Below are 23,641 nucleotides of genomic sequence, written 5' to 3'. Positions count from 1 at the left end.
TGGAGAACAAGAGGGCTCATTCAGAGCATGCTGTCAATCTTTTCTGTGCAACCATGAGGGCTAGAAATTGTCTTTTTAAATTGAAAACTAAGATTTCATAATCACATGACTCCCAAAGCTGGGGTTTTGAGTAAAGCACCAAATATTGTGAGTCCTGTGATAAAATCACAACAGCTAGCAACACTGAGATATGTTAAAATCCAAGTCCCTTATCCAAAAGATTCTAAAAGTGTCAGATTATGAAGCCCTTATTCATGTTGCTGTTTTAAAAAAATAAATTCCACCAAAAAAATCTAAACAAAACGTTTTGTCTTACATCAATTTGACCAAAATTGACTATTCTGGTTTGTTGAACTGGACAAAAAACATTTTGTTTCAAATCTGTTCAGCATTAAACTGCTTCTGTCTAGAGAGCTGCAGTGTCTCATGGGAGTTGTAGTTCAGGTGCTTCATGCTCTCATTCTCCCTTCTGAGCTTCTTCACTGAACTACATCTCCCTTGATGCAGCCCAGCTGCCTTCTGGAATGGTGCCTCATGGGTGTCATAGGTGGGATTCAGGTGCCCAAGTCCCACTTTTGGCTCCACTCTGACCCACAAACTCCCACTGAAATGGCTAGCTGCCTAAATTCACTCTGCATCTGAGTCTTCAGAGTAAAAGAACCCTCGAGCTCTATGTTTCTGTTTCCAGGCATGCACACTGTGTTGCCTCCACTGTGGCATCTGGATACTTACTCCCCACCTAAGTCCCAGAGTGAGTCACACACCTGGGGAGGCGTGTGTTTGGCTGCCTGCTCGTATGCAGCAGTGGCATAGCTCAGAGTAGAAATTTGGGTGGGCCCTGACTTTTGGGTGTGAGGGCAATGACAGACTGCATTAGCTGAGCTTCTCTCCTGACGTCACGCCCTCTCCCTATTACTGGTGCCCCCAAACACAGGGCTGCATCTGCCGAGCTGGGCACGCACATGTCTCACCCTGGGCAATCACCGCCAGCAGCTCCTCCACTGGGTGCAGCTCCCCTGTCCTGTGGGGGCCATTGTGCCACCTCCTCACGCCCTGGTCGCAGGGGGCAGACATGGCGCTGTGTGTTGTTAAACCTATAGGGACCTGGTGCAGCACCTCCATGTGCCAGCTAACCCCCTCCCTTCACAGCAGCTGCCAGTGGGGGTCCAACCATTCCCCCTCAGCGGTGTAAGGGGGGGATGTGTCGACCACCCCTCACCATGCATGGGGTTGATTTCCCAACTCAAACAGCCCACACTGCATTCTACATGGAAGAGGGGCCAGGCCCTGTGCTCCACATGTGGAGGGGGTAGTTCCTGTCGCCTCCTTTCCAATCCCCCGCCACACATTAACACCCCGATAGTATGGCTGAGCGGAGGGGGTGGGGTGGTAGAGCAGCTGGGGCTCTAATGTGTCTCTGCGGTGCTGTCCTTCTCCACTTTGTTGTGGCTGCTGCATGCCAGTGTGTGCTCCTGCTGCAGAGCAGCCCTGAGAGGTCAGACTGGCAGGGACCCACTGGCCCACAGCTCAGAAAATGGCAAGGCAGAGCTGTCGGAGCATAACTTTCTGAGGGATGGACACATAGCTCCCTCCTGGATTTCAGGTGCCCGAGTGATGCTCCAGGCTGCTGTGGCAGCACTACACCCCTGCTGCATTTTCTTTTAAATTTTGTTCTATAAAACATATTTTTTTAATTCAAAGTGGATGTGGAAAACAAGAGGGTTCATTCAGGGTATGCTGTCAGCCCTGCTGCTGCAGCCCACCTAGGAATCAATTCTGAAGCACTTAGGGGAGAGGAAAGTGATCAGGAACAGTCAGCATGGATTCACCAAGGGCAAGTCATGCCTGACCAACCTAATTGCCTTCTATGACAAGATAAATGGCTCTGTGTATGAGGGGAAAGCAGTGGATGTGTTATTCCTTGACTTTAGCAAAGCTTTTGTTATGGTCTCCCACAGTATTCTTGCCGGCAAGTTAAAGAAGTATGGGCTGAATGAATGAACTATAAGGTGGATCAAAAGCTGGCTAGATCGTCAGGCTCAATGGGTGGTGATCAATGGCTCCATGTCTATTTGGCAGCTGGTATCAAGCGGAGTGCCCCAAGGGTCAGTCCTGGGGCCAGTTTTGTTCAATATCTTCATTAATGATCTGGAGGATGGTGTGGACTGCACTCTCAGCAAATTTGCAGATGACACTAAACTGGAAGAAGTGATAGATACGCTGGAGAGTAGGCATAGGATACAGAGGGATCTAGACAAATTAGAGGATTGGACCAAAAGAAATCTGATGAGGTTCAACAAGGACAAGTGCAGAGTCCTGCACTTAGAACGGAAAAATCCCATGCACTGCTACAGACTAGGGACCAAATGGTTAGGAAACAGTTCTGCAGAGAAGGATCTAGGGATTACAGTGGACGAGAAGCTGGATATGAGTCGACAGTGTGCACTTGTTGCCAAGAAGACTAACGGCATTTTGGGCTGTATAAGTAGGGGCATTGCCAGCAGATCGAGGGATGTGATCATTCCCCTCTATTCGACATTGGTGAGGCCTCATCTGGAGTACTGTGTCCAGTTTTGGGCCCCACACTACAAGAAGGATGTGGAAAAATTGGAAAGAGTCCAGTGGAGGGCAACAAAAATTATTAGTAACAGAGGGGTAGCCGTGTTAGTCTGGATCTGTAAAAAGCAACAAAGAGTTCTGTGGCACCTTAAAGACTAGCAGATGTATTGGAGCATAAGCTTTTGTGGGTGAATGTGTGTGCATCTGATGAACGGGGTATTCACCCATGAAAGCTTATGCTCCAATACATCTGTTAGTCTTTAAGGTGCCACAGAACTCAAAAATGATTAGGGGGCTGGAGCACATGACTTATGTGGGGGATTTGATAGCTGCTTTCAACTACCTGAAAGGGAGTTCCAAAGAGGCTGGATCTAGACTGTTCTCCGGATCTAGACTGTCCTGTCATCTGGTAGCAGATGACAGAACAAGGAGTAATAGTCTCAAGTTGCAGTGGGGGAGGTTTAGGTTAGATATTAGGAAAAACTTTTTCACTAGGAGAGTGGTGAAGAACTGGAATGGGTTACCTAGGGAGGTGGTGGAATCTCTTTCCTTAGAGGTTTTAAAGATCAGGCTTGACAAAGCCCTGGCTGGGGTAATTTAGTTGCTGTTGGTCCAGCTTTGAGCAAGCGGTTGGACTAGATGACCTCCCAAGTTCCCTTCCAACCCTGATATTCTATGGTTCTATGATTCAGGCCCACTTGTGGCTATGCCCCTGGTGGGCAGGGCCTGATCCAGTTGGCGTGCTCAGAGGTGACCTACCAGAATGAGTTCCATTCCAAATCTGGCCAGAGGAAGAGATCGCAGCGCCCACCTCCTAACTTTCAGATGATTGGCTAAAGTACTCACCTGGGATTTGAGTGACTCAGATTCAAGTTCTCCCTCTTAGACAGCCAGGGAGAAAGGATCGAACAGGATGAGCTAGTGGACATTCTGATTTGGGGGCTCTCTCAGGCTCTCCCGCTGAAGTTGCTCTACTGTGGATTAAAAATTCGAAGGAGTGTTTGGCCAGAGAGAGAGAGAACATGACTCTATGGTCTAGTGGTTTGCACACCCACCTGGGAGAACCTGGGTCACTTGCTCCAACCACTCTTTCATTATTGAGCCACCGTGGAACAGATTCAACAGGAGAGAGTAAGGAAACCTGCTAGCAGAATATCCCCTAACTCAATGGTTAGCCCACTCTTCTGAGAGGTAGGGGGACCTGTGACGGGTTGGGTAACAGAAACCCCCTCGAGAACTGCCAACTGATGTGCCAAGACTGCTTCTGCCCCTGCTTTCCTTGCTGGCCTGGGAATCCAGCACCCTGTCTTGATGAGGCAGTCTTGTATGGTCAAAAATGTATTCTTGTGATTATTCCGTGCCTTTATTCTATTCTATTCTATTCTTGATGAGGCAGTCTTGTATGGTCAAAAATGTATTCTTGTGATTATTCCATGCCTTTATTCTATTCTATTCCCCACTATTTTATGTACCTCTGTCATGCCACCGCTTATCTGACTGCTATCTAAACTAAACAGTTTCAGTCTTTTCAAGCTCTCTTCTGATGGAATCTAGCAGCAGAAGTGGGAGCATACCAGCAATTTTTGTCCCATTTAAAGAGCAATGAAGTATTCAGAAGTATTTGTTTTTCTAATGATCCCTTTCCTTGAAGGGCTATTGAGTGCTAGTCAGGGGCAGAGCCTGAACTGGCTATGGCCCCAATCCTGCAAAGATGTTTAACTCTACAGCTGCAAGTAGACTCACTGAGTTCAATGGCCCTATTCACATGGGTTTGGTTAAAACCATGCATAAAGAGTTGCAGGATCAGGGACCTATGTTTTCTGTGATTCAGGGATTTTTCACAGCCGGCTGGTCATTATTTTTTTCCCCCCAACTATTTGATTTGGTGCAGTTTTGGAGACTGGAGGCCTAATTCACCACTATGCTACTTCAGTTCTAAGCTGGAGTAAATCCATTGGTTTGCAGTGCTGACTCAACCCTGTGGCATTGTGATAAGGTGACTGCTGCCATCTTGACAGACACACTAGGAACTGAACCAGGAACCTCCACAGATAAAAGCATGAGCTGTTGTAGGTAAAACTAAAGTGTCAGCAATTGCTAGTTTGGGCTGTAATACACTCATATTCTCTGCAGATTGGCCACAGAAGAGCCCATAACTTATACTCACCAATGGGTTACACTAGCATCTCTGTTGGATTTTCTATTAGTGTACAAGAATACATTTTTAACGGTTCATTACAGATAAATGAAGTCTGAGCTATCTGGTTTCTCATATTCATATGATGATGAACCATGTCAGTAACAGTACAACTGGCTGAAAGATCCAGCCAATCTCTTGAAGAACACAGGTTGTGCTTTCCAGTTGTATGGGATTAGACTCTTTAGCTGCCCAACAGGAAACGACAAGCAAACCCAAAATACCTTTTGCACTTTCACATATGAGCACGTGAACCAGACTCGTGGTGAAAACTAGCAGTCACCTGAACCTCTGTTATCAGAAGAAACCTTTTTTGTGCTTTGCTGTTGCAGGTTCTCTGTGTTTACACAGTAAAAGCAGCCATCTGCTAATATGTGACTTATTTGCTTTTTAATACGAGGCACAAAGCATGCCTAGATTTCCTGGTAACAGGCCACAATAGATGTTCTAAATTTCTTGCAAAAGTAATATGAGAGTTCTTTGAGTTTGTTGGGCAAAATGTAGTCATTGGAGCTGATGCTCTGATTCTCTTAAAAGCGCAGGTGTAGATCCCTGATTTATCATTCCAGATCCATATGCAGTGTTCTGTATGGAGCACATATTGGAGAACATATTATTGGAGCTCAAAGCAACCCTCCATATAAAACTGAATTTCCAATGTAACCACAGGCAGGAAAGAAACTTTGAAAACCCAACAAAAAAAAAACCCTTCTAGTTCTTCTTTATACACTTAAAAGAGGCAAAAAACAAGACACATTTCCCCCTCTTTGCAGATCACACCCCTCAGAGCTTGAGGAGTTCAAAGCCAGAATGAATCTAGTAATGCAGGGAAATTAATGGTTACTGTTTACCTAGCTTCAGGGAATGACAAAACAAAAGCTAAATAAATCAACTAACACTTTTCGAATTTAAAGTCACTTTCTTTAATATTCAAGTAACAAAAACAAAATGGAGCACAATATTTCCAGCATGCAAAACACAGACACAAAAGAAAAGCATGTATCAGCTGTATGAAAATCTAGTCTTCAAAGTAACAAACACATTAGTAAAAAAAAAAAAAAAAAAAGCAAACATCTTAGTGCCATGTAACTAAATGGGCCTGTAAAAATAATGATCCCACACTTCCCGTGGTGTAAATCAGCATATCTCCATTGAATACAATATTGCTATGCAGATTTATACCTTCTGTGGTTCTGGGTTTAAGGATGTGAGCATTCTTTGTACTTAACTGGTGACATTCACATATTCTCACCCCAACACAGTACAATAAAGCTTTGTTTAGGGTTCTGCATTAGGGTTAGGGGATGCAGTTTGTCTCTGCTGAGCCTTGTGGCTTCACCAGAGCGCCTGTGCTGCTGCTGCCCTTCCACAACCAGTGCATCCTTTCTGGCCCTCTGGATTCTTGGTGGCTCCATCCTGACTCACCTCTAAACTCCCTTTACACACTCTCATGTTTGGAGCTAGTGTGGAAATACACGGGGTGCATAGCCACTCCCCCTGGGGACCCATCCAGTGTGGGTTAACTGCAGTCTTGTGATGGGTCATGTGCATGTGTGAGTACGGAGATTCATGATACACTGTGCTTAGGAGTTTAATAGACACACAGTGTGTGTTGAAAGATGATGCTGTCAATACCTCCAGACATTAAAAGGATCAAATTGTTGGAGAAATCTTCTGACTTCATTTCTTTTCCATTTCAGCTGCATTCACAAATTAGTGGATACAGAGAACTCAGACTGTTACCAAGAACGACAGCAAAATACCATCACAGATAGCTATCAGACTGGCTGCTTGGGAGGGAAGGGCTTCTAAGGTCCCTCTTTTGCTTATCCCTTTAAACCATCAAAGCCTCTTATGAGAAGGATCCTCACTCTGCCAAGGAGTCACTGTTCAGAGACCCATCAAAGATATCCCTTGAGTCAGACTTGCTCAGGTGACAGACGATGCTTCCCATCCTCTGGACTGAGCAAGGTCCCTTTTCTGTGCTCTTGGCCTTGATGACTCAAGCAGATTGTATTGTCAAATTGACCACTGAGAAGATGATAGTGACCCTTTAAGGGGTTAATATTCAAATCAGTGTCAGAAGAATTCATACGAGGAATCCGTAATGTCAGTGAAGAGAGTTACACATCTAATGCTCCACAGAATTCCTGCTCCAAATGTGACTCTAATTAATTCTAAATGAGAAATTCCCCTGGCTTCATTAAAGATGACATCTGCAGGAATACCAGTTGTGCACAAAGGTTTTCAGCTCTCACAGAAAATACCATGCCTAGGAATAACAATGGATTATGTATATTCCCCAATGGGAACAGAGGAAATAAATATACTTTGGTATCACAGGTTATATGTAATGTCTAAGTAAGGTAAATCAAATTAAATATCACACCAAATCAGCATTATATAATACATTACAGTACCAGGAAGGAAGCATCTGGGTACAAGTGATGACCAAGCACAAATGTGGGATCTGCCTATCTATGTTCACTATGCTTAAAGAAAGGCCACTGGAATTTCATTAAAGCACACAGCATATAACACAAAAGGCAATGATTTTTTTGTCTCTTTAACCTGCTGGGGCTGGGTTACAAAGCTAGGGCAAAGATACACTATCATTTAAGCAAAGCATTGTCGCTTTCTCTGACCATAAGTAGAGGTTATGTTAAGGTCTCCAGGATCTGAAAAACACAAGAGGCAACTCTCTATATACCTTGCATGAAATTGAATGGGGAGATGGGGAAAGTAGTGGTGTGGTGCTGTTTTTACATACTGCTCTGTAATTAAGATCAGCCACCAGCGTTTCTGGAGACAATTGCCTTTTGTTACTAGTCAGCACGGACATTTAGGTTTAGCAATCTGACTTTCAAAGGTCTTTCATGCCCGCTGTCAGTGCTATTTAGTTTTTAGTCACAAACACAAACATGATCATGATCGATTTACATGGGATTGCAAACTCTAGCTGTGTTCTGTTATTAAATCGAAATGTAAGCCAATTAAAAGAAACAAAAAATGGTGCATGGGAGAACCATGTTTTTGGTTTCATAAGTGTATTTGAAATACTAACCATCTCTTTTAAGGATGAGAACAACTAGAAGAACACACTGCTTTTTTTATGGACCTCATCATTCTGGGGACATGAGTACAAAGTCAAATCAAGGTCTCATTAATAACCAGTGAAAATGCCCCACACCTCACCACAGTAAACCAAACAAAATAAGAAAGAGTTAACCTTTCACGGACAGGCCTATGTGCATCTTCTTTGAGCACTCTTTTTGGTTTGTTTTTGGACTGCAAAGTGTTATAGAACGATAGTGTATCTTTGACCCCTGAAGGGCTTTTAGACATAGTCATATTTTGAAGGGTATGAGCGTTTCCCATCATCGCTACGAGCAGTGTCATCGTATGTTGAGACTTTTTTACTTTTGGCTTCAGATTCATAGCCAGTACCAGCCTTATATGGTGTAGTCTTGTAGGAGATATTCCGTCCTGATGCATTGTAGGACACTGCCTTGTAACTGAAAGAGAAATAAAGTACAATGTCAGCAATGCAGACTCTGTGACAACCTCCAATATCCACTTCGCTCTGAACTTCATTCCTGTGAGTTCCTGGACTTAATGCAACTGATTAAGCGCTTTATTAATTCCTATTATTTGTATTATAGTAACACTTGGAGGCCCTGACAAAAATGAATGCCAAATGTCCACAAACAGATTGCAAAATTCTCTCCTTTAAATTTGTTATTTGAAATTAGGGTGACCAGATGTCTCGATTTTATAGGGACAGTCCCAATTTTTGAGTCTTTTTCTTATATAGGCTCCTATTACCCTCCCACCCCCTGTCCCAATTTTTCACACTTGCTGTCTGGTCACCCTATTTGAAATGCTTCACCAGTTTCTTCCATGAATAATTCCTGGCCTGCAGATTGTTTGATTTGCAGGCTGAAAATATAACAGTTAAACATACAGGGGCAGATTTGCATCTGGTGTAAATTGTCTTAGCTCCTTTGGCTTCAGAGGTTCTGTGACAAGTTATGCAATTTGCAACGCATGCTGTAGTTTATGTAACAAAGTTAGCTAACCAACATAGCGCACATTTTGAATTGTATATTTGATTGTAAAAATCGCAATTCATCCCTTGTTGACATATATCACCCAGTCAGGGAAGAGAAACAATATCATGTGACTCATGTAAGTAAATAACACTATACAAGTAAGTAGTCTGTATTCTTAAGGGGCCCACAGATATCATGATTACATCTGAACAAATAATTGAGTTCAAAATAATTTGAGTTCCAGGGCCAAAATGAAAAATCCCCCTTCCTTGCCTCCCGCCAATTCGGTTCAATTCAAATCCAAACCAGTCTTTTTCTAAATGTTTCACTGAATTGAAAAACTTGAGAAAATTAATTTTTGTGAACCCATTATGAATGCTTTTTGGTTTTTCATTGGAGTTATTTCGGGTTCTTTCTGGCTGTTTTTCACTGTTGTTTGTTTTTGTTTATTTTAAAAAGTGGCCACATTTCAAAATGAAACAAAGTTTCAAAACAAAAAAATCAAAAAGAAATATTTTTACTTAAAAAAAAAACAAAAAAGATTTTTGGCCAAACTATGCCAAAATTCAGCCTGAATTTGCATATAGTTTGCCCCCCAAAATACATTTTTCAGTCAAATTACTATTCTCTGAAATTTTTTTTGCCAAGCTCTAATTATATCTTTCATAACCTGGGTGTGCCATACGATTGCAGCTACTGTGCACCTGGTCCATGGGCTATATACGTTTTTCACATCCAGTGCTTGCCAAGGTAATCTAATCTAAAGATCTGTGATGTGCCATAAAATAATGAACCCCGCAGAAGAGTGTCCATCACTTCCTAGTGCATGATCAAACACTATTTCATTACCAGCAAAGCTTCCAATTTAGAAGCATAGGGACTTACTTGGTTTCTTCTGGTACCAGTCCCCTGCAGGCAATGCACATCATAACGCCTCCTACCAGGGACAAGCCCCCAGCAACCCAGCCGACGAACAAGGCTGAGCCAAAGGTATACCTACAGAATAAAAAGACAAAGGGCCCATAATGCTGTGGGGTTGCAAGAACTCTCCATATAATTTGTTTTGAAGTGTATTTAAGATACAGAATTCTCTCCTGGAGCAGGACCTCTCTTCTACTATGTTGGTCTCTCTTAGCAGAGGTCTTTCATAGTTTTTACCTTCAGATTTCCCTCTGTCCCAACAGGAATGAGAGTGACTATATCCCACCCCAGCTGCACAAGTGTCGTCCATGTTGTAGAGGGGACGAATGCGTTCTCCCTCCTCCTCTGGTTTGGCTACATGAACATGGACATCACTTAGCTACATTGTTTTGGTTGCTTGTTTATTCATTTCAGTCTTCAAAGGGCCCACTAAGGCAATTGTCAGACTACCATTAACTACACTGGGCTTTGGATCAGATCTTAAAGCAGGATTAACCAGTCACAGGAGGACCTCCACCCCTCCCCAATCCAACCCCATGCAAGGGAATAATCAAGTAGTGTATCGCCACTATAGTTAGTTCTACATCATACTCCCTTCCCTACAGACATACTAGAAAAATGACATTACTGGGCAGCCCTGTCCCTAGCTGCTGTAATAGCCTCTGGGGACCATTAGCAGCTGGTATAAGTTACAGAAGGTTGAGTATGTGCTTGGGGAACTGACTTTGGATAGAGTAGACCTGATATCAGGGGACCCCAAGGGTGGTTTAAAGCTACACTGTGCACTCATCACAGCTAAAGATCTGGCCTGATAAATCCATCTAGACATAGCATCAGAACTGATCTGAAAACACAGACTAGATACCATCACTACATGCTTGTTGATTCTGGGCAGCTGTGGCTACCACATGCAAATGCTACCGTTCTGTTCCTGAGCTCTATCGATCTCACACTGACTGCTCTTCACAAGAGGAGAAGGTTACCTTGTCTGGATGGTCTGCATCGATCCTTGGTACATATTGGCTGTTGACATCCAGAAGTTTGTGACCAGCATGTTGGCAAATACGGACACTCCAGCAATAGCACATAGACCTGGGAACAGAGAGAATATGGGACTGTGAGCAAGATTCCCCACTGCCTTATATGTCAGGGAGTCATTCAGATCTCTGAAAAAATGGGAGGAAAGTGCTACCTATCACTCCAATTGCAGTCTGTGTGTTTTTTCCCCCAAGCAGTGTGCCGAATTGCCGCTGTGGACGGTGGGGGCAGTCCATGTGCCTTTAAGGTGGCATGTGTGTTTCTGCGGTGGCAGCAATTCGGCGGCAGCTTCTATGTTCAGCTGTCCGCGGTGGCACAGCTTCTGTCTTCCGGCCGAAGACAGAAGCTGCCGCCAAACTGCCGCCGCGGAAACGCGTGTGCTGCCCTAATGGCACACGGACTGCCCCCGCTGTCCGCTGTGGAAATTTGGAGTGCTGCTCGGGGCGGCAAAAACAGTAGAGCTGGCCCTGACTATTGAGACTAAGAATTGTCAGATTTCCGTGTAAATTGCTCCATAATGGAGTGTTCCAGAATCAAAGCATTCATTACAACCCGGCCCTTCCTTCCCCTACCCTAAAAAACCTTCTCTAGTACAGCTGGTAGATTTTTTCTGTTCAATCTTTTCTCAATGGAAAACCATTTTGAGACATGTAAATTCTGATTGCTGAAAACCACCTTTTTTTTCTGTTTTTGAGATTTCGGTTTTTCAATGAAAAACTTCAAAGAAAGAATTTTCATTGTCATTAACATTTTTCATGGGGAAAAAAATCATTCCACAATCATTGGGATATTGCAAATAGCAGCTATGAAAGTTTTCTGGGGTTGGTAATGCAGAATCCAAACATCCCTCTTGCAAATTTGAAGTCACAGATATCCCTGTCCCAAAACAGGAAGGAAAAAACTCAAACCCATCACATTACCAAAGTCCTCAAAAGTCCCCTGCTTGCCAACCAGCAACACTGACTCTGACACCTTCCAAAAGCCCCACCTATCCTTTATCCAGCTGAGGAGCCAGGACCACAGAAATCAGTGATGTTTCCATCTTAGGTATCAAATTACTTCCATTATCCTAGTATCTGGGCACGTCACAGTCTTTAATGTATTTATCCTCCTAGCGCCTGGTGACTTTGGGAAGTGCAAGAATCCCCATTTTACAGAGAGTTACTTGAGGTCACACAGCCAATCTATAGCACAGCAAGGAATCAAAGCCAGGTCTCCTGAAGGCTAGGCTAGATCTAACCATTGGACCATCCTTCCTTTCGACTTTGCTCACCAGCTCTAATATGCTACATGGTAGATGGGGCCTTGCCTGTATTTTAGATTGATAACTCTTCCAGTCATTGTCTTTCAGTGATTTCATAAATGTAGAATATATGGGTGGGATTTGCACAGACTTTCACTGTTGTCCTAACTCTGCTCCCTGTGAAGTCAGGGGCTAAAATTATATATATTTTAACGCAAAAATGAAGCTACATTATATGAAGCCCTTTCTTTCATCCAAACAGTGTATATTGTACAAGCTTGAACTGTTTTGTTTGAGGTCACTGGGACAACCCGCCTGAGTAAGTGCTCAACCTGAGTAAGCATTGCAGAAATCAGGCCTTCATAGAATGATAGAAGTGAAGGTCTGGAAGGGACCTCAATAGGTCATCTAGTCCCATCCTCTGCATTCAAGGCAGGACTAAGTAAAAACTAGACCATTCCTGACAGGTTTTTGTCTAACCTGTTCTTAAAAACCTCCAGTAACAGAGATTCTACAACCTTCCCGGGCAATTTGTTTCAGTGTTTAACTACCCTGACAGTTAGGAAGTTTTTCCTAATGTCCAACCAAAATTGCACTTGCTGCAGTTTAACCCCATTGCTTCTTGTCCTATCCTCAGATAATTTTTTTTTCCCCCTTGTCCTTGTATGTACTTGAAAACTGTTATCATGCCCCTTCTCAGTCTTCTCTTTTCCAAACTAAACTAACCCAGATTTTTCAATCTTCCCTCACAGGTCATGTTATCTAGACCTTTAATCATTTTTGTTGCTCCTCTCTGGAGTTTCTCCAATTTGTCCACATCTTTCCTGAAATATGGCACCCAGAACTGGACACAATACTTCAGCTGAGGCCTTATCAGCGTGGAGTAAAGTGGACGAATTACTTCTCGTGTCTTTCTTACAACAACCCTGCTGAATCATTCCAGAATGATGCTTCAATGAGACTATGGACTCAATTTCTTTACTCATCTGCACTGGATTGTGGGTAAATCTGTGATGAAGGAATTCCCTTAGGCATCACCACTTTCACGGTTGGTTGCTTAGTGCAAATACAGAGGTAAATTCTGCTTATTTATTCATGCAGGTCATGTTACTAGAACCTCTGGGATTGCCCACATGAGGAAGACAAGAATGACTGGATTTTATTGGCAATCCCAAGTATTCAAAAATCAGGAAACTGTTTTAAAAATCATGAAATTTTAAAAATAATTTTTGGGCTGTTTTTATTTGTCTGGTTTTTGAGCTTTAGGGTTCACATTTTCATGCTGTTTTCCATCTCCATAAAATCTAGAAACGTACTTTTTTGTTAAATGAAAACTGAGGTTTACATAACTCTAGGAGCTGAGGCCATAATAAAAACACCAGAAATATTGCCAGAGTTGGTAGCACTGCAGTTTTCAATTCTGAAACATTCATTCCCTGTGCATCTTGACTGTATTTGTCGTTTTGCTTTTTTGTTTTACAAAGACTTCCTCAATCTTAAATTCAGCTGCTGGCTGGGCTTTGCACATAATAGAAGAAATTGTGTAGAGCATAATGACTTACCAGCCACAATAAACATGATGCCGGAGGTCAGAGTCATGTTGGCTTTTGCAGAGTCCTCCATATTGCCAATCCGAATGCATTTCAGGGCGAAAATGGACACAAGGAGGCCAATGGCACCCAGGACGATGCCCACAATCATTAGTGCTCTCACAGCCTGGAACATTGCTGCAAAACAAGTCAAGGAAAAAAATATTTGATTACATAACATGGGGGTATAGTCCAGGTTGTGGCTGAAAGGCTGGGGACAGCCAGCATGGCCCACAGCAGACATTGCTGTTCCAACTACATGAATTCTCAGAGAAGAGCTGAGAGCCATGATGAAGCTGATGGAGCTGTTCGGACATTTTCCATCAAAACATTTTTTTTCAACAGTACATGGCTTTTCAACAAAAATGAAAATTTTCACCCCCGAATTTCTGTTTTTGTCAAACCATTTTAGGTTTTCATCGATAAACCAAAACCCAACATTTTTTGTTTTGTTTTTAGCAGCCAAAAAAACTGAACATTTTTTGTTTTAAATTTTAAGATTTTCAGTTGCCAAAAACTGAAATATTTTCAGCACTGGGTTTTTTATTTTTTTTTAAGAAAAATCTTTACATTTTCAAAGAAAAATATTTATGAAAATGAAAGCATTTTTCTGGGGTGAGGGGAAACAATCATTTCTTGAGTAGCACTAGAGGCTGCCCTTTCATATGCAGAAGGAAAGATGTTAAAACTATGTCCCCATGAACTATTTCCATTGAGCATACTCTGAACCTGGCATGTTGACCTTCTAGGTGAGCTTCCACATAGGAGTGAGCTTCCTGTCCCACACTGTAAGAAGCAAGGGAAGAATGAGATTGGCCCATAGATACGTGACAAATGGTCCAGTTAGCTCTCAATGGAATTTGGGCCAGATTTATATAGGTGTTTAGACACCAATGAGGCAGATAAGGCCCTGTGAGCATCTTTGAGCACCTAAATACCTTTGCAAATCTGCGTCTTTATCTTTACCATTTACAGGGTTCCCTCTTTTCAAACAATATTAGTAGTCGGTTGGAAATTTTTTTTGTCAAAACAGTTTTCCATAAGAAAATGCCATTTTTCACAAAACCAACATTTTTCATGAAAATTTATTGATTATGGTGAAATTTTACTTAAAAAAAATTGGAACACAGTTACAAAAATGTCAGACATTTTGGGAACAGAAAGTTGTGATATTTCATTTTGAAACGATGTTTTGTTTTGAAATTTACTTTATTTGATATATTCAATTAAATTCAAACAGGTGGAAACTGAAACAAATTGTGAGACAGCATGGGGCAGATTATGAATGGCTTGTGGGAGTGGAGCCCATGACCGACAAATTTTAAGATTTTAAGCGCCGCTTCCCACAGCTCCTATTGGCTGAGAACAGTGAACTGCAGCCACTGGGAGCTCCGGGTGTCTGTGCAAATGTAAACAAACTGTCTGGTGGCCCGCCAGCGGATAAGCCTGATAGGCTGCGTGCGGCCCATGGGCCGCAGGTTGCCCACCACTGATCTAGTGTCTCTGTTTACAGCTGTGCAAGGCTAGTGCAAAGTATGACTAATATCAGGAAGTTAGGATTTCACACTCACTTTTCATGGGTGTGAATGGCAACACAAGGTGCAGGGCCTGGGGGACAATCAGGTCCACTGTCTTTCAGGTGTTAGACTTGCTCCATTGTTGGAGATCCAGAGACAAAGCTAAGGATTAACCAGGTATAACAATTTTTAAAAATGCTATAAAAAGAAATATGGCCACCTTGCAGTGGCTTTATTCTCTTTGGTGTTTTCTTACAATAAGCCAAAGGAGTGTGCCATGTTTATTTCACTAGCTGGCAATGAGATAAGCAGATTTGGTTGGTACCAGATGTTGCTCATGGCAAGTGTGTGTGTGAGCAAAGGGTAGCAGCTTGTGATTTATTCAGGCCATGTCTACACTACAGCATAAAATCGAAATTATTAAAACCGGTTTTATAAAACTGGTTTTATAAAATCAATTTTACGCGTCCATACTAGGGCACATTAATTCGGTGGTGTGCGTCCATGGTCCTAGGCTACCATCGATTTAGCGATGCACTCTAGGTAGCTCAGTAAAAGAATGAGACCAATAACTTCGATTTCCGTCCACACTAACCCTAAATCGATATAGTAATATCGATTTTAGGGTTACTCCTCTCGTTGGGGAGGAGTACAAAAATCAATTTTAAGAGCCCTTAAAATCGATTTAAAGTGCCTTGTAGTGTGGACGGGTACAGCGTTAAATCGATTTAATGCTGTAGTGTGGACCAGGCCTCAGAAAGTTATGCCAATGATGAGAAATCCCACGAACAACCCCTTTTTACAGAAGGCTTCAACTGAGCAAACAAAATTTGAAAAGCAGATTGAAGAGTTGACACATGCTCTCATACAAAGCTACTGTACATTGGTTCCAAACTGTAACCCAACATATTGTGAATCATCTATAGCAACACCTCTTAACGTCTCTCAAGCTGCCTCTCTATCAAGCAGAGAAAAAAGGAGTGTGGTGTTTGAATATCAAGAAGTCTTTCTAATGAAATAGCATCTATTTCATCTCATCCACAATTTAACACTTGGCTGCAGACATTTCTTGGCAATAATGTCTTTGCCAGTGTCCATACCAGTTGTTAAAGACCCCATGAGAGATGAGAAGGTATCAGAGTAACAGAGATGGTCAAATAATGGGAGGATGCAGTCACAAATATGTTTGTAAAGTACCATTTGTGATTTGATTTTGATACATTTCTGCCTCTTTTTTTCATTCCATGAACAGTCCAATGACTGAGTTCTATTTACGTCAATGCTGTTATGGGTATGAATACCTGTGTTTCTGCAAGAACAAGGGTACCTATGTGACCAAGAGGACGAGCGTCTCCGGTCTGATCTCACCAGCTGGGAATTCTCTTGATATGCAAGTATTTTCATCTGGCACAGAGTTGGAATAACCGTCTTCTACACCACTCCATATCCTAGGCTCAGCACACAGAGTGAGCCTAATGAAGGAAGAGGGAGTGGCTGGAGGGGTACTGTGTTCTGGATGTTCCCAGCTCATGTGTTGCTCCTTGTGGGCTGCTACTAGCTGGTGCTAGGGTGACCAGATGTCCCGATTTTATAGGGATTGTCCCAATTTTTGGGTCTTTTTCTTGTATAGGCTCCTAATACCCCCCTACTCCCGTCCTGATTTTTTACGTTTGCTGTCTGGTCACTCTAGCTGGTGCTGGCTGTCATAAAGACTCCCTTTGACCTGAATGGCCATCGATCGATGGTATACATGAGCTGACAGTGAGGGAGAAGGTACTGTATGGAAAAGAGCCAGAAGTGAACTATATGGCATTCCACAGAGGAGAAGCCATAGTACAGAGGGCACTCTCTTCAGTGCCATTCTCTGGTGATTTGAACATTTTTAAAGCATGTTTCTGAGAGTTTTGAGGTAGCCTTTTTTCAATTATTCTTTTCACATTTGATACCGCCAGAACAACTTCTTGTCCCACAATCACAGAACACCTGACATAGCTACCTTAGAAAAATTACATTGAAGAACAAGTTGGACAGGAGTGAAAGGGAAATATTTGCAATTCCGCCAGCTTTGCCCTACCTCCTTGATCCATATTAGCTGGGGAGGTGGTCAGGGGGGCACGTAGAATAACATCAGATCTCCCTGGCATTAGGTGGGCTACCTCATGTTTGGATAGAACCTATAGCTTTATCAGCTTGGCACAGTAACTCACCTGCAGATGAACATGACAAGCAGCACTGAATGCATGGAGAGACCCAACCTGAAATAACCGTGGCTTTCAGTAGGATTGAGCTGTAGTGACAATCCCAGGTTATTGCTGCCATGACTCATTCTGATCATCAAGTATGTCCTTATCAGCTGATAACAAGTGTTAACAAACCAGATATTTTCAGCCTCCCACTCATTAGCACAGAGGTGCGATTTCATTATTATTCATCAGAAATCAAGAAGCTGATGGATAAGTGTTATCAGACCTGAAGGGTGTTCACAAAACATTTGGTGCAGAGCAGGAGGAAGCAGTGAGAAGAAAAGCACAATGTTCTTTTACTCATTTTTCTTTACAAAGGCTGAAGTTTCATTTCATCCACTTTGGTTTCAGTGAGAATAGAAATAGCCTATGATATCACCAAGCAAGGTGTGTGCTGCTAGCTGAGTGACAGCCGGTGATATTAATACTCCATAGCTGTGAGTAAGCCACTATTGAATAGAATCTATAGCTCTGGTTTCCTCTCAGAGAGTGATAAGCTCTTCCCTGAGACACCGTTTTACTTCCTACAAATGTCCTATACAAGATTACAATATTTGGGTGCAAGTAAGATGATAGGAGGAGTGCTCTGATTCTCAGACGTCACTAGCATATTCTGGATCAGATAAACTGGTACATTCTAGTTGCTTTTGTGTGCCACTGATATGATGTGAAGCAGCCAGAGTACAGCCATGGATCTCACTCTTTGTTTCAAAATGCTTGAGTCCCAACCCTGCAATCATTGTGGAGAAAAATCTCTCAGTGAAGTCCAGCATGGACTGGAGGATTGAGGCCAGAGTTAAGGAATTGACTCCCTTGAGGTGGTAAGCCCTTTATTTTAAAAACAGCAGTAGAGCTCTATCCCTGAATAGCTGAGCTGCAGAAGACCAGGCAGGCAGAGACATTGCTTTGCTAGGGGATGACTGATGTCATGAGTTTTTCAAATACATTGTTCATGCCAACAGAAGAAAAAATGAATTGTTATGCACTAAGTTATATCCCACCCCACATGGGTTTGGAAGGTATGTGGGACAGAGAACAAGATATCTCATTCTCTTCTATCCCATATAGTGGCCAGGCACAACTGTAGTCCTTCCATTCACCTCCCTCTGGCATAAATCCCTTTGAAGGGTGGAGCTTAGGCTCCCCCACTCTCCTTGGCATTTCCTCCTCAGCTCAGCCTACGGCCTCTTTGTGGATCAAGTCCCTTGTCTTTTGAAATGGAGTGTGTTAGAGAACACGTGATGGGCCAGATCCCCAGCTGGTGTAAATCAGCATAGTGCTACTGAGAGTAGCCATTGTCTATGTGACTGCAACAGAACTATGGAATGGAATACGCAGACATCTGTTGGGAAAATAACACAGCAGGGCACAGATTATCCAACAAGTTCTTGGAATGTATTGGAGACACATTTTTATTTCAGAAGGTGAAGAAAGCTACTGGGGGGAGGCTGTTCTAAATTTGATTTTGACAAATAGGGATGAACTGGTTGAGAATTTGAAAGTGGAAGGCAACTTAGGTGAAAGTGATCGTGAAATGGTAGAGTTCATGATGCTAAGGAATGGTAGGAGGGAGAACTTCACAATAAAGACAATGGATTTCAAGAAGGCAGACTTTAGTAAACTCAGGGAGCTGGTAGGTAAAATCTCATGGGAAGCAAGTCTAGGGGGAAAACAATTGAAAACAGTTGGCAGTTTTTCAAAGAGACATTACTAAGGGCACAAAAGCAAACTATCTCATTGCATAGGAAAGATAGAAAGTATGGCAAGAGACCAGCCTGGCTTAACCAGGAGATCTTCAATGATTTAATACTCAAAAAAGAGTCCTACAAAAAGTAGAAACTAGGTCAAATTACAAAGGATGAATATAAACAAATAACACAAGTATGTAGGGACAAAATTAGAAAAGTCAAGGCACAAAACAAGATTGAACAAACTAGAGACATAAAAGGAAACAAGACAACATTCTACAAATATATTAGCAGTGAGAGGAAGACCAAGGACAGAGTAGGCCCGTTACTCAATGACAATAACAGAAAATGTGGAAATGGCAGAGGTGCATAATGAATTCTTTGTTTCAGTTTTCACCAAGAAGGTTGGTGGCCATTGGATGTCTAACATAGTGAATGCCAGTGAAAATGAGATAGGATCAGACTCTGAAAGAGGTGAAGAACAAGTAAAAAATTAATTAGACAAGTTAGATGTCTTCAAATTACCAAGGCCAGATGAAATGCATCCTAGAATACTCAAGAAGCTGACTGAGGAGATATCTGAGCCATTAGCAATTATCTTTGAAAAGTCATGGAAGACGGGAGACATTCCAGAAGACTGGAAAAGGGCAAATATAGTGCCGATCTATAAAAAGGGAAATAAGCACAACCCGGGGAATTACAGACCAGTCAGCTTAACTTCTGTACCTGGAAAGATAACAGACCAAATAATTAAGCAATCAATTTGCAAACACCTAGAAGAAAATAAGATGATAAATAACAGTCAGCATGGATTTGTCAAGAACAAATCATGTCAAACCAACCTTATAGCTTTCTTTACGTGATAACAAGCCTTGTGGATGGTGGGGGAAGCAGTAGGTGTGGTATATCTTGATTTTAGTAAGACTTTTCATATTGTCTCGCATGACTGTCTTATAAACAAACTAGGGAACTACAACCTAGATGGAGCTACTAGAAGGTGGGTGCATGACTGGTTGGAATATCATTCCCAGAGAGTAGTTATCAGTGGTTCACTGTCATGCTGGAAGGGCATAACGAATGGAGTCCCCCAGGGATTGGTTCAGGGTCTGGTCTGTTCAATATTTTCATTAATGATTTAGATAATGGCATAAGAGTACAAAGTTTGTGGATGATACCAAGATGGGAGGGGTTGCAAGTGCTTTGGAGGATAGGATTAAAATTCAAAATGATCTGAACAAACTGGAGAAATGGTCTGAAGTAAATAGGATGAAATTCAATAAGGACAAATGCAAGTTTTACCAAAACAGACATGGAAATGGAACCCAACTACCAGTTAAAATTACCAGACTGTGGATATAATTGGGGATTTTTAAGAGTAGGTTGGACAAACACGTGTAGGGATAGTCTAGATAATATTTAGTCCTGCCCTGAGTGCAGAGGACTGGACTAGATGACTTCTTGAGGTCCCTTCCAGTTCTACTATTCTATGATTTCTGTGATCTTTAAAAAAAAAAAAAAATGAAAGCCAGGTCATTCCAACTTTACATTTCAGCAATGCATTATGGAAAATAATACTAATCAGACCTGTTTTTGCAATATGACCTTTCTGTGACTGTTAATATATTTTCTTATTCCTAGAGATGGGTGGGAAAGTTTTCCATCCTGCAAAATTTTTTGAAATTTTGAAAAGTGATTCCCAACTTGAATTGGGACGAAAAATCAAAAATCTCAAAACTTTCACAAACCAAAAATCCAAAAAAGTCAGATCACATCAATCAAAATGTTTAATTTTATTAATTTCCAAATGTTTCATTTTGATTTTAACCTTTTAAATTTTTGTTCATTATTTTACTATGAATTTGTTTAAATTTCTACATGAAAAGTAATTTCAAACTGAAAAACAGAACATTTTGTTTCAAACATGTAGACATAGGAAATCTGTTAAAGTTGACCACTTCGTGCAAAAAGTTTTGGTTTTAATGAATGGACATTTTTCCTACAAAAACCTGTTTCATCAAAAAATTCTTGACAGGCTCTACTTATTACAACATTACTTAAAGAGCAATCTAATTAAGAACTGGCTCTTGCCAATGATAAATCAGTGCAGTCAAACCTGATCATCACTGTTGCAAAGGGAAAATGTGTTGGTGTCTTAAACCATAATTAGTCATGTACAGCTTTGTTAGAGACATTTATTAAAATAAAAGCAATTCCAGGACAGTTAGCTTCAAATGTTTTTTTCTCAAAATGGACAATGCATTGTCTACCAGTCATAATGCAGAGTGAACATGTGTATTTATTAAATCATATCTCTAGAGAGATGACCGGAACTTTATCAAGCAACAAACACAAAAGCAAAAAAGTTTGTCTTCAACTGTACAGTCTCTGATGACTTCTCAGAGAAAAATCAAGTCAGTCATCAAAATAGACAGAACAGGTGAGAAACACTAGGATCTGTTCTCTGCTTTACACATGTCAATATGCACACAAAAGGCAATGATTTGCCCCAGCTCTGCACCCTGGGCAGTTATTTGCACCTGTGCAAGGAAAAATGGGTATCAAATGCCACTGAATCAGTGCCACAGTATTAATTTTTTATTCCACATTGCACAGGTGTAAATGACTGCATAAAGTAATGGAGAATCATACCGGTAATTCCGATTCATTTTAATGTTGATCCAGCCTCGGTGCATGCTAATGCTTTGTAAATTATTCAAATGCTCAAAGGCAGAAGTGACTTCTCTGGTGTGAAATGTCTGGATATTTGTTTACAAAATGGTTATAGGGATTGCACCCTGATTTCAACGCTCCTGAGTTTGCTATTGACCCCTCTCACAACCTTGCTCCGAGTTCTTTACTGCCTTGCACATTTACACCTGGGCAAAGTGACTGTAAAATGCTGCTGGATAAGAATGATTTTGCACCAAATTTGCATTCACTTTGTTTGGATGTAAATCATTATACAAGTGGCTCAGCAGCAGAGAATCAGGCCCCAGGATAAATAACACAGTAACCAAACAATCCAATAGGATGTGGACTATGCCGTATTTTAACAGAAACTTTCATACACCTGTCCCTAACCAACCAAGTTAGCCTTAGATGAGATGCCTTTAAGGCCATAGATCAGTTTGATCAGTTTGTCCCAATTAAAAAAAAAATGACTGAAGAACCAAAACCAAAATAAAAAACAATCAACCAACCACAACCTTCCAGTAAAACTCCGTGTACAAAAAAGGATCATTAAAAATACTCTCTTGCACTCCAATTCCTCTATGCCCACTATTTAGCACCAGCTTTCTCAACAAGAAAATTCAGGATATCCTCTTTCCTTTCAGGGGAAAATGTTTCCACTGGTTTCTTGCTGGAAATGATCAATATGATCAGCCAATAACAGTTAAATGAAATAACTGAACAGTTTTTATCCACCATTTCATGTGTTTAAATCCAAAGAGCCAGAATCTCAGCTGATTTGAATCAGAGTAGCTCTATTTACATCAACAGAGCTGTGCTGATTTCCTTCTAACTGAGGACAATAATATAGGTACCAGACAAATATGCAACATTCTGTAATATTCATGCAAGATTATTATTTATGGTAATACAACATACATGTGCTGTTATACTCATGTGCTAGGTATTTTGGAGATATTTTTCCCACCTTACAAAGCTCTTTAAAATATCAGCTCCTGCTATTCAGTGAAAACTGTATTATATTTATCCTTCAAGAAAACTCCAGGGGTTCACCTGGGTCCATCTTTTGCCCCTACCTGGTAGCCCAAGAATGGTGAAATAAGGCCTGCATTCTGTGAAACCTGAGCTCTGTCTCACGCAGCTCCTCCAGAGTCCCTGATATTGGAACACAGCTGTGACTGGGTTGTCATACAAGTCCTGTGTGCTCCACATGTCTATTCCAGTGGCCGCAATGCATCCAGCAAAACCCAGAGATGAGACAACAAAGCCCATCACTTGGCAGATTGTTGTCGACATAGTGTCTCCCCTTTGGCCAGGATCTGAGCTAGCACCGATGAAGCCGTAGACCTTATGGGAACACTCAAGTCCTCTTGACTGAGCCACCAGAAATGCAGCTGCTCTTATCAGATGGTGCCCGTTCAGCGGCTTTGTTTGCTCAAAGTGTTTTTGCAAGATAGTCCAGTTTCGCTCTCACTGGGTAGGGTTGTGTGTTTTTTGGTTGGCGAGGCAAAAGATAGGAGCTTTTGTCCTTTTGAAGCACTTGTTCTCCCAGAGCTAAGCAGTCACTGCTGGTCAAGTGTAGGGCAACCCGCTTTGAACAAAGTTATGAGGTGCATTACCTTACCTGAACACACCTGCACCTCTCCCCATAACTAAATACTCTGGAGTCTGCTACACTTATTCTGTGTAGTTGGTACAGTACTGCTGAGAGGGGTGAATGGAGAACTAGAGACACAAATGAATTCCTCATTTTTGGGTAGACATACCAAGTGCTTCCCAACACGGCATCCCCCAAAGGTCTTCACATACAACATGGGTCTCATTCTCACTGCTTTGTTCCTTCTGTTATTATTTACCCCTATCCAAAATGGGAGTAAGACACTCCCAAATCAGATTGGTAGTA

The 23,641-nt window shown here is 41.8% G+C and overlaps 1 protein-coding gene across 1 annotated transcript; it reads right to left on the bottom strand.

Annotated features, from left to right (window-relative positions):
* Positions 1-5,677: 5,677 nt before the first annotated feature.
* CLDN18 (claudin 18) lies at positions 5,678-23,118 on the bottom strand. Its single transcript, XM_030576597.1, has 5 exons — positions 22,815-23,118; positions 13,573-13,737; positions 10,713-10,821; positions 9,694-9,804; positions 5,678-8,271 (listed from the first exon to the last, which is right to left on the bottom strand). The coding sequence occupies exons 1-5, from the start codon at positions 23,032-23,034 to the stop codon at positions 8,094-8,096; spliced, it is 783 nt and encodes a 260-aa protein (XP_030432457.1). The 5' UTR covers positions 23,035-23,118; the 3' UTR covers positions 5,678-8,093.
* Between the last annotated feature and the right edge of the window lie 523 nt (positions 23,119-23,641).

Source organism: Gopherus evgoodei, chromosome 9, assembly GCF_007399415.2.
Source record: "Gopherus evgoodei ecotype Sinaloan lineage chromosome 9, rGopEvg1_v1.p, whole genome shotgun sequence".
In the NCBI taxonomy this organism is placed as follows: Eukaryota; Metazoa; Chordata; order Testudines; family Testudinidae; genus Gopherus; species Gopherus evgoodei.
This window is presented reverse-complemented; position numbering and strand designations above follow the sequence as displayed.